Source organism: Hydra viridissima, unplaced genomic scaffold, assembly GCF_058129835.1.
Source record: "Hydra viridissima isolate aposymbiotic clone 2 unplaced genomic scaffold, HvirCarnegie_v1 scaffold_10, whole genome shotgun sequence".
Taxonomy (NCBI): Eukaryota; Metazoa; Cnidaria; class Hydrozoa; order Anthoathecata; family Hydridae; genus Hydra; species Hydra viridissima.
In genome coordinates, this window is record NW_028324309.1 from 10,042,327 (window position 1) to 10,058,353 (window position 16,027).

At 29.3% G+C, this 16,027-nt stretch overlaps 2 protein-coding genes across 2 annotated transcripts; both read left to right on the plus strand.

Moving 5' to 3' along the window:
* The first annotated feature begins 5,102 nt into the window (after positions 1 to 5,102).
* On the plus strand, positions 5,103 to 7,345 carry LOC145202520 (uncharacterized). Its single transcript, XM_090101336.1, has one exon. The coding sequence runs from the start codon at positions 5,376 to 5,378 to the stop codon at positions 6,543 to 6,545; it is 1,170 nt and encodes a 389-aa protein (XP_089957462.1). The 5' UTR covers positions 5,103 to 5,375; the 3' UTR covers positions 6,546 to 7,345.
* Positions 7,346 to 7,760: 415 nt separating this feature from the next.
* On the plus strand, positions 7,761 to 10,594 carry LOC149883085 (uncharacterized). Its single transcript, XM_090101337.1, has 5 exons — positions 7,761 to 8,043; positions 8,527 to 9,024; positions 9,493 to 9,686; positions 9,959 to 10,118; positions 10,441 to 10,594. The coding sequence occupies exons 1-5, from the start codon at positions 7,929 to 7,931 to the stop codon at positions 10,560 to 10,562; spliced, it is 1,089 nt and encodes a 362-aa protein (XP_089957463.1). The 5' UTR covers positions 7,761 to 7,928; the 3' UTR covers positions 10,563 to 10,594.
* The last annotated feature ends 5,433 nt before the right edge of the window (positions 10,595 to 16,027 follow it).

Sequence of the window (16,027 nt, forward strand, 5' to 3'; positions counted from 1 at the left end):
AAGATCTAGTAAGAAAGATGTATTTTATTCAAGAAAGTGGCATAGCACGCTAACAAACTATTGATTAGAGTTATATCAAAATACAGGTGTTGCAAACCGTTTATATCAAAATACAGGTGTTGGCAAACGCTCTTATTCACAGTTCGAAGCTAATTTAGTTTTTAACTTTTCGTTTTAATTTTGAAACATCTATCGTAGAATATAAACAATTTTTAGCTCAATGTCAAGTTTATTAAATTGTTTAACGTTTCTTCAAAAAGTTCGTTCACTTTTAAGTTTATTTTTTAATGAAGATTACGTAAAGTTGTAATTGAGAAATCCTTGTTAAATAGAGGATTGTACCAGATTCTCCTAATATTGAGCTGAGTTAGATTTTGCAACAAGTCTTCCTTTACGCATAAAGTTGATAAAATAAAATTATAGTTGGATAATAATTTTCCGCGTGGGATAGGGTAATATCCATTACAAAACTTTAAACTGTCATGAAACAGTCAGTGCACAGTCCGCATCCATTCGCTACAGTGTGTTCATCAGAACTACCTCCTCCTTTTTCTTTTTCCTTTCATCATTTGTCAATGGGAAAAAAATGCTGTTCTCCTTGTTAACGCCAAACCTCAAATAGCTAATGTCACGCAAGAAAAAAAATTTCGGAGATGGTTTTTTTTAATCTAACCCGCGGCATTCACCTAAATAGGCTCCTCTGGAAATCATTGTTATTCTACAAAAAAAATCATTAATAAGTATTTTGTTAACAAATATCAGGTTCAAGAATTTATTGAAACTTTTTTCATCAACAAGCAGATTTCTTCACAAAGTGAAATTGAAATATTAGAGTGGATGGTAACAAATAATTGTAAATTATGGCGAATACATCATAGGTGCTTTGTCAAAACAAGTCGGATTTTTCAAAATAAGATTTTAACTCATTTTTGTTCATAGAAATATATTTTTTATGTTAAAAATATATTTTAAACACATTTTATACAAATATAATATTTTATAATATAATATATTTTTATAAAATAAATTATAGAGAAAAAAAAATTTACCTTCAATTTTTTTTAAAATACGGAATGTTTAGATGTATAAATATTTTAGAAAGTGTAAGTATTTTCTTTTTAAAATAAGAGAGTTTAAAGTAGACGAATAAATAAAACAAAACTCTTCAAAAAAAACGATTTTATTCCAGCATGACTCACGTTTTCTCTTCCAAAAACAGTTACAAAAGGGCAGTTAAAACCATGAGACACAGAGGCCCACCATGAAGAGACACAGAGGCCCCCCTGTGAAGCGCGAAAACTCCACCCTTTCAGTTTACAAATATATCGAAGGTCATAGAAGTAGTAAGAAAAAAAAAAAAAAAGTTTAAATAAAATTTCAATAATAATAATAATCAATAAACTTTTGATAATTATAGATCAACCTTTTTTGCCCGTTTTTTAATCTACATAAAAAATGATAAATTTCTTGATAGGTTCTTGCTTAATTTTTTTATTATTTTGAATGTAATTAAAAAATATGTTCATAGCAACGCGTATGGCAACGGAATGTGTCTTCTACCCAGTGGGCACGCAACGTTTTATGCACGTTTTATGCACGTTTTTTTCAGGTTTCTCCGTCCATGGTATTTGTGTGACGTTTTATGAACGTGAATAAAACGTTGGTAAAAGCACGTCATATTTAAAGCGTAAAAAAAAAGGTTATATTAATTTGTTAGCCTATATTTTCTAATTTCTAAGAAGCATACGCAAAATATATATTTAAATATACCTCTTAAAAGTTAGAAAATATAGGTAGACAAATTAAAATAACAGTTTTTTCACGTCTTTAAATCGTTTGAAAATGCCGTACTTTTACCAAAGTTTTATTCAAGTTCAAAAAACGTCACACAAATACCATTAACGGATTTTTTTGAAAATACAAAAATATCAGGAGTATTAGAATAAAAAATGGCGGAATATATGGCCTAATACAAGGTATGCAAATATAAATTTAACAGATTGCTGTACATTAATCTGTTAAATCTATATTTGATTGCAAATAAAACTATACTTGATGTCTAAATATCTAGATTTGATATCTAAATTTCTAAGTAATCTTTATATATAAATTATTTAGAAATTTAGATATTAAATATAGATACAGTCGACTCTCGATATCTCGAGCAGTAAGGGGACCGGAAAAAAAGTTCGAGATATCGAGAAAAGGGTTGAAAATAAATAAAATTGCCCGACTTTCATTAAAACAAGTTATTTTTCTGACAAAAATCATTAACAACAAAAACTACAACTTTTGGAAAAAATCTGTTATCTGATATTGCTTTAAATTATCCATCTTTTCCATCTTCATTAAATCCTCAAGTTTTAGTGCTAGGGATTGTATTTCATTTCCGTATTTTGAGCTGTATTGCGAAGCATTTTGAATTGTTTCAAAAGCAATTTCTAATTGAATATCAGATGGGCGTGGCGGGGCTTTGACGTCAATAGCTTCGTCAACGCTATCTTCAACTTCATTATCGTCGTTTTCAAAATTAGGGTCTAAAATCTGAGCAATGATTTCAGCATCAGTAGCAAGTGAACCGGTGGTTACTACATCGCAATCTAAACCAATGTAAGATTCCGCTGAGAGAACTTCTTGGACGGCACGAGGATCTAACTCTCGCAAACGGTTAAGTTCTTCTGTCAAAAATTTAAAAGAATGATCATCATCAGCTTCTTCAATATTCTTGTTTGTTTTGCTGATACCAGCTTTTTTAAAGCAGTTGATGACAGTCTCCTTCGACACAGCATTCCACGAAGAAACAAGATCTTTCATTGCTTGAAGTATAGAAATTTTTGGCATGGGTTCGTTATTATCGACAGCCTTGATATACAAACGCACAATTTTGTGACAATAATGAGCTTTAAGACTTCGTATTACGCCTTGATCCATGGGCTGAAGGACAGATGTGGTGTTAGGGGGGGAAAAATATTAGGTTGATGTTGCTTAGCCCTTCAATGTGTGGGTGGGCAGAACAGTTATCCACCAGGAGTGCTACTTTCCTGTCTTGAGCACGAAAAAATGAGTCAAGTTTCATTACCCATTCTGTAAAAAGGTCTCCGGTCATCCAACTTTTTAGCTGATTTTTATATGTGCAAGGAAGTTGTTTAATGTGCTTAAAACACCGTGGGTTTTTAGATTTTCCAATAACAAACATAGGTAATTTTTCTCCCGTTGCACTCCCTGCTGCTATGCCTGTTAGTCTGACTTTACTATTTTTTCCCCCAAAACATTTTTCTCGTGATAAATGGTATGTTTTGTTTGGTAGACACTGGTAAAATAGTCCAAACTCATCGACATTGAAAATGTTTTCAAGCTTGTAATTCAAAAGCAATGTTGGAAGTGTAGTTTCATTCCACGAAGCAGTCATATTATTCGTCACGGCGGCACTTTCGCCTGAGATTATTTTAAAGCTGATGCCGTTCCTAAAAATAGGAACAGAATAATTGAATTTTAATTACACGTTTAAAAAACTAAATAAATTAAATGTAAACAGATACATGTTATTTGTTTATATTAAAATTGAACAAGATTTGACAAAATTTAACTGACCTTTCTTTCCAATTATGAAACCAACAATCAGATGCTTTAAAATCCAACTCTCCTAATGCTTTTGCGAATTTTAGTGCCTTTTCTTTTAGTATGGTACCATCAATTGGTACTTGTTGACTTCTTTTTGCAACGAACAACGTGTATATGGCCTTGTCTACATTTTTGAAATTACCACTACGAAGTTTCTTCCGTTTGGATTTTGTGCCATTTTTTTCCAGTGAGGTTAATAACTTGGTTTTATTTTTAATCCAGGTTGATAATGTGTTCTTTGGGACTCCATACTTTTTGGCAACCTCTTTGTTAGACATCCCAGTCTCTAGGTCTTTTAATGCCTTGCATTTTTCTATTATAGATTTGTTCGTGAGTTTTCGTTTAACGAGCGGCATGTTGCTGCGTTTGACAAAAAGAATAAATTATATATTAAAGGAAAACTTTTCAGAAATTCGATTCTTAAAAAAAATCGAATTTAAAAATCGAATTAAAAAATTTTTTTTTTTTTCGAAAATTGAAACTTAAAAAAATTAAATTTTATTAAAACATTTTTGAAAAAAAATATGTTAAAAAGTTCGAGATAACGAGAGAAAATTGCCCTGTGGACCGAAAATATTGTTCGAGATACCAAAAAGTTCGAGATAATAAGGTTCGAGATATCGAGAGGATTTTAGCCTAAACTAGTACGTTATGTCCATGGGACCGCTAAAAAAGTTCGAGATACTCAAAAGTTCGAGATATCAAGTATTCGAGATATCGAGAGTCGACTGTATTTAGAAATATATATATATATATATATATATATATATATATATATATATATATATACAGTGGCGGCCGGTGACATTAAACTTTGGTGGGGCCAGCAAATATTAACCAAAAAATATCGCAAATTTTTGAAATTAGCGATGTTTTTAAGGTTCTTTTCTTCAAGGGCCAGTTCAATGAGGCCCTGCGGTGCGTTTTTTCGTCCCATCTGAAAGCACTACAAATTCTGCGCGCGCATCAAAAATAATATTACTACAAACAAAATAAATAGGGCCAGTAAAAATCGGCCCAGCCGTTATTGCCAATGATTTAAAATAACGCTAGAATACTTTGAATAAATTGCAAATAAACATATTACTTATAAAGTAATATAGTTTAAAATTAGAAGTAACTTAGAACTATTTATTTTTATAAAACCTGTCTGCAAATAGTTTAGGCTAATAGTTGCATGTTTAGATATATATAAATACATAATTACATTACCAAATACTTTATCTTAAATAAATATAAGTGGGGCCGGGCCCCTATGGCCCCTATTGACGAGCCGCCACTATATATATATATATATATATATATATATATATATATATATATATATATATATATATATATATATATATATATATATATATATATATATATATATATATATGTAAGGCTATGAGTATTTTGTTGTTTTTCAATCTACAGTAGATAGCTAGCTATAGCAATAAAGATTAACTTTTTTACCTCAGGTTAGGTAATATATTATTAAAATGTTATCACATAGACCAATCTAATTATTGCTTTAAATTTTTTTTTGGGGGTTTAAATTTTTTTTTTTTTAAATAAACCCCATTACAATTTTTTCAAACACCAGGTTTTCAAGTTAAGTTTAAATTAATGTTTTGTTGAGTCCATTTAGAATAACTAACTATCAAATGATTTAAACAAAAGTTTACTAAAAGAAAGAAGGTGTGTGAAATAACTATAAACTTTTTAGTTTGCTTTCTTCTTGGCGTGCACGTAGAAAGGCAGTTGTACAAATGTATGATATATCCATGTCAAATTTTCCAGTGAATCTAGAGCCCCTAGATGAAGCTGAGCCTGAACACAGTTGTATATCTCCAGATGATATAAATCATTATTTGGATGATCCAGTTGTTAATGACTTACCATCAGAAAATGAATGTTCGAAGTTATCAAATTTTCATGAAAATATAACTGAAAATTACAGTTATGATGAGGCTTTATGTTTAAAACTACGCAGTTGGGCAATTAAAAATGGGTGCACACAACAATGTATAAATGAAGTCTTAAACATATTTTTAGAATCTTCTTTTAATGTCCCTAAAGACTCTAGGACGTTGTTGAATACTAAGCGAAACATAATTTGCACTAATCTTGGTAATGGAGATTTCATCTACTTGGGTTTAAAGGCAGAAGTTACAAAACAAATTATTCTTCACTGTATTTCAGAAACTTCTTTGTATTTAAGTTTTAATATCGATGGAATGCCATTATTCAAATCAAGTTCTACTCAGCTGTGGCCTATTCTTGCCTCTATTATGAACTTTGAACCGTTTGTTGTGGGACTTTATTGTGGGAATACCAAACCACCCTTGGATACATATTTAAGAGACTTTGTTAATGAGTTAAAAGATTTGCAGGATAATTTTATCAATGTTAACGGAATTAATTACAAAATTAATATTTATGCTTTTATTTGTGATGCGCCTGCTAGAGCTTTGCTTAAAGGAATTGTTACTCATTCTGGGTTGCATTCTTGTGAGAGATGTACAATAGTGGGGAAAAGTATTACTCACCGAGTAGTCTTTACACATCAAGAAGAAGGTGTTAGTTTGAGAGCAAATGAAAAATTTAAAAATGATGATTATAAGGAAAAAGATGAAAATGGAAGATCTCATCAACAAAGTAATCCAATTCTGAGAGAACTTGATACAATAAACTTTATTAACATGTTTCCATTAGATTATATGCATCTAGTGTGCTTAGGGTGTATGCGGAGATGGTTATATTTTTTAAAAGGGGTTATTAAAGGTACCAATACTGGGAAAATATCCACTAATATGATAAGTCAAATTACTTTTAAACTTGTGGGTCTGAATGGAAAGCTACCAAGTGATTTTGTACGACAACCCAGAATGTTAAGTGAGCTTGATAGGTGGAAAGCAACTGAACTGCGCACGTTTTAGCTTTATACTGGCATAGTTGTTCTAAAAGGAATTATAGACACTGCTGTTTACAAGCACTTTATTAGCTTTTCTGTTGCAATAAGGCTTTTATGCAAAAGTAATACTCATGTTCGTAATTTGAATTTTCAAAGTACTCGTCAACTCCTAAGTTACTTTGTAGTAAATTCCCAGGAAATTTTTGGACAGTTGTTTTGTGTATACAATGTCCATAGTCTCTTGCATTTATGTGATGATGTTTTTTTTTATAACGTTTCTCTTGACATTATATCGTCTTTTAAATTTGAGAATTACCTCCAAAAATTAAAGAAGTTAATACGTAGCAAGCACAATCCATTGGTTCAGATTACAAAAAGATTGGATGAAATGGATGATGTAGTTCTGTTACAGAAGTTGACTTGTAAAATAACTACATCTAAAAAAGATAATTGCTTTTTAACTGAGAATACTGTAGTTTTCTTAACAACACAAGTTGCTGAAGATCAGTTTCAGTGCCAATCGTATTGTAAACAATGTTTGGAAAATTACTTCACTCATTTTCTCCCATCAAAAGATATTGGAATATACTTTCTTAGAAATAGCATTCAACCTGTTGTTTGCTTTGAACGTAAAGACAACCTTTTACGGAAATGTTGCTGTATGAAAGTTGAAGATGGGTTTGTTATTTCAGCATTGGTACATGAGTTGGTTTATTAGCATGAAAATATAGTATTGGATTTAGCATAAAACAAAAAATACTTTTTATATTGTTTATTTTACTTGTCAGTATGTAATTATAGATTAAATAAATCCTGTCAGACTAGTTAAAGTTGCAATCATTTATCTTCCTTTTTAAGACCACACGCCTGCATGGGTGTATATATATGGCCAATTAAACATACATCAAAACACTTCAATTTTATATAATTTTTCACTTGCAAAAGTTAACTTTTGTAAACAGTATTTTACAAATTGCATATTTATTAAAGACATAAATTTTGATGACACTTTTTTTTGTATGAACTATTTGAGAATACTATTTAACAATTGTAAAATATTCATATTGTCAAATAGTTTTATTTTATTCATATTAATATGAATAAAATAAAACTATTTGACAATATGAATTTTTGACAACTATTTGTTCAGAATGTGACATTGTTTGCACACCACATTCATATTTGTGTCATTTTATGTACCTGTTTGTTAAAACATAAACAATATTTTGTTTTTCTTTTTAGTTCAATAAGAAGACTGTATTCTGTTGTGACCATAAATGAAGAAGGTTTGACAAAAAAGTGCATGGTTCCCTTGCACTGGGTTGATGGAAATCAAAAGATAGTGTACTAGCCTCCAAAAGGAAAGAAGCCAATACATTATTATACAAGTAAATGGGCGACACCAGATATGAGCTGGCAGGAGTTTGATCTGCTGAAAATATGCCTTGAAAAAGGCACAAAGGATATGTGCAATGATTGCATGAATATTGATTCTGAATATTTGTGTACTGATGTCCCTGAAGGCAAGTTTCTTTTAGCACTCAATTCTAGATTTGAATTTAAAATTTACTAGGATCACTAAACATCAAACTAGAACGCCTGGAAAGGCGTTCTAGTTTGAGCAAAGATTCCTGACTTAACTAAGTCTTGTCAAAAAGTATTTAATATAACTTAATATGAAAATATTTAAAAACACAAATAGGCTTTCTGATAACGCAGTTGATTTTGAAAAAGAACTAACAATATACTTTCACTATGATAATAACAATTCTTACAGTTAATGCTGCTGTGTAATGTAAATTGATAAACGGTAAAGGAAAAAACTTATAATTTTTAAATTATCACCTACCAGTCTGGCAAGACCACTTTTGATAATTGATAGACTATTTTCTGTATTTTTACTTGGCTAACTGATTTCAATTCAGGAGAATATATACTGTGTTGATGTTGATATCTTATGTTGATGTTTAGTGATCCTAGTAAATTTAAAATTAATATTTTTTCAGATGATTTTGAATTCAATATTGAGAAGCATATTCGGGAAAAAAGCCCAGAGATTATAATTAAAAAAAAACTTTCCATATTGGATGTAGATGATGCTAGCAGTACTGTTCTTTGTCCGTCACCAAGAAAGTCACTGTCCCAACAAACTCAAAAATTACCAATTTATACTTCAAATCCCTGTTCAAATGCTGCCTTTGTTAATTATGAAGAGCCGATTTTACAAAGAAAAGCACAATGTTCTTCAAGTAGCTTAACTTATCAGTCAGAATCTTCAACATTGAACTTATCACAGCATGGACAGTCAACGGGAAACTTAAGTTTGTTGTCAAGAGAATTACTGAAATGTTCAGAACAACCTAAAAGATCACCAAGAAATAACACGACATCATTTAGACCGTTCCCTAGTCAACAGAATGTTGATGGTTTGCAGAGAAATACAAACTATCTTCTTGGAAACTATGGTGAACCTCCAGTTACATTCAAGACTATGGATCTCAGACGTAAGTATTTCTTTTCATTACTAACAAAATTTGGATTGACACAACTATTTCTTTATTAGTTCTGTCAAAGACTCTAATGATTTATGAGCCAATCACCCTAAGTAATATATGTTACTAGTGGCAATATGAAGAAAATCTACAAGATTTTCTTCTATTCAAAACTATTTTAAATGGCTATAGTTTATCAAAAAATAAGTTACACACTATATGAGTATTTTTGTTACCACTTTTTGTTTACTCTCCCAAAGATTGAATACAGGGCAGATAAATTGGTTCGTCTCATGTTACAAATTGCATTGATCATAAAATGTTGCCTTAATGTAATTGTTTTCAAAAGAAAAATATTGACTTTGATTTTTTCAAAAGCTATAACTTATTAAATATTGTTTTGATTAAGTTAATCCCAATATTAAATGATGTTTTAAAACTATTTCGTATGTGTAGCTTCTAGGTTTTGGTTTATCATAGGTTGGCAATATGCTTTCTTCATGGAAATGGCAGAGATCAAAACAACACAAGCTAATATTGTTGCTGCTATTGATCGACTCGGACAGAGAACTGAGCCTAATGATTCGTCGTTCTATATTAAGAGGTGCGATTCCATAGAAGAATTTGATCAGCTAGAGAGAAAATTAGTTGATAAAAGTGAATTTGAGTTAATGGTAATGTTTTTGAGTCCTTTTTTATATTTATTAATCAAACGCTACCATTGAAGTCTAACTATCACAGCTTTAATACACTCTCTGCCAGAATAAAAAAATTCTGGGAGAAAAAAATGTTAACGGTCTTTTATAACAGATAAAGATCCTTTATTAAACCAGTGTGTGTGCAATTTTTTCACATACCTTAAGTGGAACGTAATGATAAGATTAAGATTTATGTATTGTGAAACATAAAATCTGTTTATCAGAGAACTTTGATATTATTTATATAGGTCCAACGTTTGCAAAAGCTGGGGGGTAATACATCCTCTCAATTAGTAAACAAATGCCTGAACGAAGTGTTACATAGGCGAATTCAAGCGAAATTCAATAAAGCTGGAAAAAAAGGAAAGCGTCCTTTCAAGCGAACCCTCTTATACAAAGCAATTATAGGTATTTTTAATAAATTAATGTATTGTTAATTAATGTTATTATGCACTATTTAGTCATTTTATTGTTTGATTGAGTCTTCTATCTTTTTATCATTTATGCATTCGAACACGGTGATAATGCCGTGTTCTAAGTTCAAATATCGTAACTTTATCCCTATGTAGAATGTTTATTAATAACCGCAGAATTTTTATTATTATTATTATTATTATTATTATTATTATTATTATTATTATTATTATTATTATTATTATTATTATTATTATTATTATTATTATTATTATTATTATTATTATTATTATATATTGTTTTATTTTTTTTGCAGCTGCGCTCGTATCAGAATCTAACACCCGTGATGTCATTGACCGATACATTGGAGATCACTTAAAGCGAGCACCACGAACTGTTGCGCTGGAACGACGTGAAGAAAGTCCAGACAGAATGTAGTTAATGTTAAATAATAGTTACATATCCATTTATATTTCGTTTCTTTTCTATAAAAAAAAACGGAAAATTTGGTTTGCTAGAATTCTTGACAACCAAATTTTCCGTCTCAAGAACTGGTTTTAAATCCGTGCAAGAAAAAACCAAAACACGTTCATTGTAAGTTTATCTGGGACGTTCACGGCACGTCCAAAAAAGACGTGATTTCGTAACTTCATATAAACGGATATTAAACCCAAAAGACACGTCGCATAAAAGCGTGAAATAAACGTTTTTTAAACGTTCCTGTGCCCACTGGGTAGCCTTTTCCTGTTTATATCGACACCAGCTATTCGCGAGGTTAGAATTATTTTGTTCCCAGTGGGCACAAGAACGTTTTGCAAACGTTTTTTAAATATCCCGTGAAAACGTTTTGTAATGGTTTTTTGGAACGTTCATATGAAACGGTGACCGGACGTTTTCCTAAAAACGTTTTTTGAACGTTTTTTAAGGGTCTCACGAAAACGTTTTTTTTATGGGTTTTTATTATGTGTAAATGAAACGTTTTAACCTTTTCAAGGATTATCCTAAATGCATTTATTTAAGTATAAGCTATTTCAGTAAGTAACTTATGTTATGCAGAAAAAAAATCTTTTACAAACGAAAGTTTAGGAGCAACAGCCTAGATCCCAATAATTTAATAAACTTCTAAAAGTTTAATTTTCTATTTATCTATAATATAAGCATACAAAAAAAAGCATACTTTTATAAATAAGCCTACAAAAACATAATAAAATAATTGTTATGCTATTCTGTCAAGAGCTCTCTTCAAATGATCTTCAACTTATCGACCGAATCAAGCATCGTTGTATGTGAGACCAGTGTTTCTAAAAACAGAAATATTACAAAAATCTTTCATGAATTCCAACTACCACATATAAAGGGTGTTACTTGAACACACATTTATAATCATGGTAAATTCTACACTTTACTTTTAGTTTATTTAACAATTTTTTTAACATTATTATAATTTGATTATGTAACAAAACAAAAAAAAAAACCTGATGAAAGTTCCTCATAACAATAAATTCAAGTGATGCTTCTTGGGTAGTTTTTTAAACTTGATGAAAAAAAACTTCATATATTATTTATTAACGTTGGAAATACTTTCAAACTTGATAAAAATTATTTATTTACATAAAATGTTTAATAAAACCAGATGACATTCTTTGATAAACTTACATTCAGCAAATTTTTGCACTTTAATAATAGGACTTGCTTCTCTTATGTGCAAATAACTGTGATATGTTGCACTGTTTTATTCAAATATGAATAGAAATAGCTTCCTACATTTATTAAAAAATTTATTTATAGAATATTTTTAACTCAAACATACCTTGCATTCATTTGCTTGTAACTATGTCTGCACCTTTGATACTCATAATACTCGTCAAAATTAAGTTCAATGAAATCGTTAAAAAATCCGTTTCTAGTTCAACAGTTGGATAATTATCGCTTTGGGAAACTAAAATATTTTGATGGTTATTTCCGAACTTTTCTAGAACTGCATTTCTATTTTTTCTCTATATACTAAAATAGTAATTTTTATCTCATTTATATTTCATCTATATATAGTTTAAAAACTTAATTCATTTAAAAAAATTGATTTTATTATAAAATATGCTCTTTAAAAATAACTTGAATTTGGTTGAGTTTGTTTTCTTGCAACTATTTATTTGCTACTCATTACTGAGAACATATGCACAAAAATCTTTGTATTACATTATATCTATAATTTACAGTAACAAATATAAAAACTACAAATTAGAAATTAATAGTTAGAAATGCACTAAATTCTTGTTAAAATTGAATAATTTTATTTTAATACTTTATAATAAAACGTGTAAAACAAATACTAAAAAATGTAAAATTTCATACATTAAATTAAAAAAAACAAATAAACTGCATATATATATATATATATATACAAGTGCACAATAAGAATCAATGTATAAAAATAAATTTATAGTAAATATATATACATATTTTTAAATAAAAACATAAACATACATACATGTATACACAGATATATAGGTAGAACATTTAAAGAGTGTTGCTACATTGACTGAGGGTTTTGGTTTAGGCAGGCAATTTATCAATTAAAAATCTTTTATTTATAGTTTTTAAACTTTTTCTAATCTTCTAAATTAATTTCTTTTTTATTTAAATTTGACATTTAATGGTATATATATATATATATATATATATATATATATATATATATATATATATATATATATATATATATATATATATATATATATATATATAATATATGCAGTGGCGTACCTAGGGTAAATAGCGCCCTGGGCAAACACCGATCTCGCGCCCCTCCTTCCCCACATAAAGTGCTTAACTACAACTTTTTAATAAATGATGACACAAACTTTTAATAAAACTTCATTATTCATTATAAATAAACAATTTGTTTATGTAACATACATTACAAATTTTTTTTTCTACCTTTAATTGCTGCAAATTTTTTAATAACACTGTCAAAATCAATTTCTTCGGTAATTTCTCGCTCTATGCTTAGCCTCTTTTGCGCCCCTTTTAGGTTGGCCCCCATGGCACGTGCCCTGCCTGCCCTACCCTAGATACGCCACTGAATATATGTGAGAAACTTCAAAAATTAACTTTGCATATAAGCTTGCTTATATCTTTGTTGTTCAATTTTGTCTAATATTACGCATGCGCAGTTAGGCATTTACAGTTTTCAAAAAGCGTTCTTTAAAAGTTTTTCTAAGGTCCCGCAAAATTATAAATCGAATAATAAAAAAAATTTTATCAAAACGTTTATCAAACGTTTTTAAAACGTTTTACAAATATATTCGTCGTTCAACCGACCATTAAACGTTTACTAAACGTCTGCAAAACGTTCCTGTGCGCACTGGGTTCTATCTCCAAATGTAAACGTTGGGAGAAAGTTTTTGATTTTAGAGTGAAAATTATTTAAAATTTCAGCTTTAATTTTTAAAGAAATAATAATTTATCTTTAAATAATTGTTTAAACAAATTATTTAGAAAAAAATTTGTAAAATAGAGTGTATTTTAAAAGCAATCGTTACTTACTAAATTAATAACTCATTTTCTCCCAACTTTTAAAATAGAAGATAGAACAAAATAATTCTAACCTCGCGTATTGATACCGTTAGGCAATTAGCATGCTGGTTATTTTCAGCTAAAGAGACTATATGAAAAATTTTTGTAAGTATGGACTTTTTTCATACCTTCTAAATCTAAGATTTAGAAGTTATGAAAAAGCCTATATTAAAAAAATTTTTACTTGTAAACTTTTCTAATCCTGAAAAATATTGACGAGATGCATTAAAAAAACTCTTCTATTTCTATCAAAAGTTTTCTTTCCAGAGCATGTCTTTGGAGTGAGGGGCACCAAAACTATAACATTCAGCTCAATAATTTCTGAAAGATTTAAAAAAGACTAAATATTTTTTACATCATAACTGATAAATCACACTAGATAAATTTTCAATGTCTGCAACACGAGAACCAACAGTTTTGTCTTTATTTTGCAGTGATGTTTCATTTTTTTAAATTTTTTTGGATAAATTTAACGAAGTGTTAGAAGAAAGACTCTCATTCTCAGTACTAAAAACAAGACTAAAAACAGTACTAAAAACAGGAGCTGCTGATGTTGAATCAGTAAATTTCTGCTATATCCATTTAGATTAAATCTTCTTGATTTTTTAGTTTTATGTTTTTGTTTTACTCTGCATAACAGTGGCGGATTTAGTATAAGGCGTGGTCGGCACTCCCTAAAACATTCAAAAAATAAAAAATTATAGATTCAAATTACCGATAAAAAAAAATTAAAAAGAATAAAAATAAGTACAATAGTAAAGAAAGAAAATATTTTAAAAAAGAGGGTAAAAAAAAAAAGTCTAAGATCAAAAAATATAACGGTTTACACGCTTTAAATGTGAAACTTACTTCAATGTTTTGGATACAATTATAACCCAAATAAATGAACGATTTCACAACTTTAGTAACATAGTTACACATTTTGATTGCCTTGACCCGTCAAAATTTTCTGAAGAAAATATAAATTCATTTAAAAATTTATGTCAAATTTATTGTAACGATATAAATACCGAAGAAGCAGTCGTAGAGTATGAAACTTTCAAAGATGTTTATGCATCGATATCACCATCGCTGACAACTGACTTACAAATGAAAGATGTATTTCAATTCTTGATTGAGAAACAGATGGCACCCGGTCTCCCTAACTTGTCTTTACTTTACAAAATCTTTTTGACTCTTCCTGTTACATCTGCTAATGCTGAGAGAAGTTTCAGTAAACAAAAGATTATAAAAAACTGTCTTAGATCGACAATGACAAACGAACGTCTTTCTGGATTAGCATTGATTTCTATTGAACGAGAGCTTGCTGAAATCATTGACTTTAACTTCTCAATAAATCGTTTGCTTTAATGAAATCTCGCAGAAAAAAGTTTGTCTAAACTATCTGAAAAGTTAATTTTTTTCTAAATGCTAACTTTTCTAATATGTCTATTTAAATATATTTTTAAATTACTGAACTATTTCAGTGATATTAAATGTTTCTTATTTTAAAAAAGATAATTTTTAACTAAAATTAACGTTGGTAACTCAAAAAAAAATTAGGTTGTTTAGTGTCTTACGGTATGTAATATGTATGATAAAAGTCAAATAAAACCACTTATAAAGTGTTTTAGCCATAAGTGCAATTTTCAGGAAAATAATTTCTGGGGCTTAAAATACCACACCCAACCCCGGTCGCCCTCTATTTACTGACTTGCCCCCCCCCCCCCCCGTGACACTAAACCTCAATTCGCCACTGCTGCATAACCTATTATTTAAAAAGTTTACTAAATAAAAAAGTTATAATAAAATAGCTTGTAATTCTTATGAAAAAACCTGTTGCTTCGTGTGTTGCTTAGCAGACTAAATTTACCTTTTTGTAGGAAACGTTGGATAGCAATTAAATAAAGTTCGTGATCAGCAATAAACTTCGTGCTAGAGATTTTTTTAAAAAAATCGATGTTTTTAAGAATTTTGAGCGATCTCAAACCTTAAAGACATGTGTTTTTGAATCTTTTTTTTGAAACTAATATCTCCTATATGAGAACTATCTCCCATTCGAATATGTCAAAATATTTGCAAAACAATTTCCAGTCTATTTTTTAATATAAAAATTTAAAAGAGAGTGTTTTTTTTTTTTGTTTGATTTGCGAACATAAATGCTCAGGAACCGAGATTCAGGTAAACAACACTATCTTTTTGGTATATTTTTTCGGGCTTAAGATAGATTAAAAAAAAAAATTAGAAATAATAAAAATCTTTTCTAATAAAGTGATTGCTCAATAAACTCGTTAATTATCTTCTAAACCAGCCATAGCTTCTGCTTTAACAAGTATACTAGAGATTTG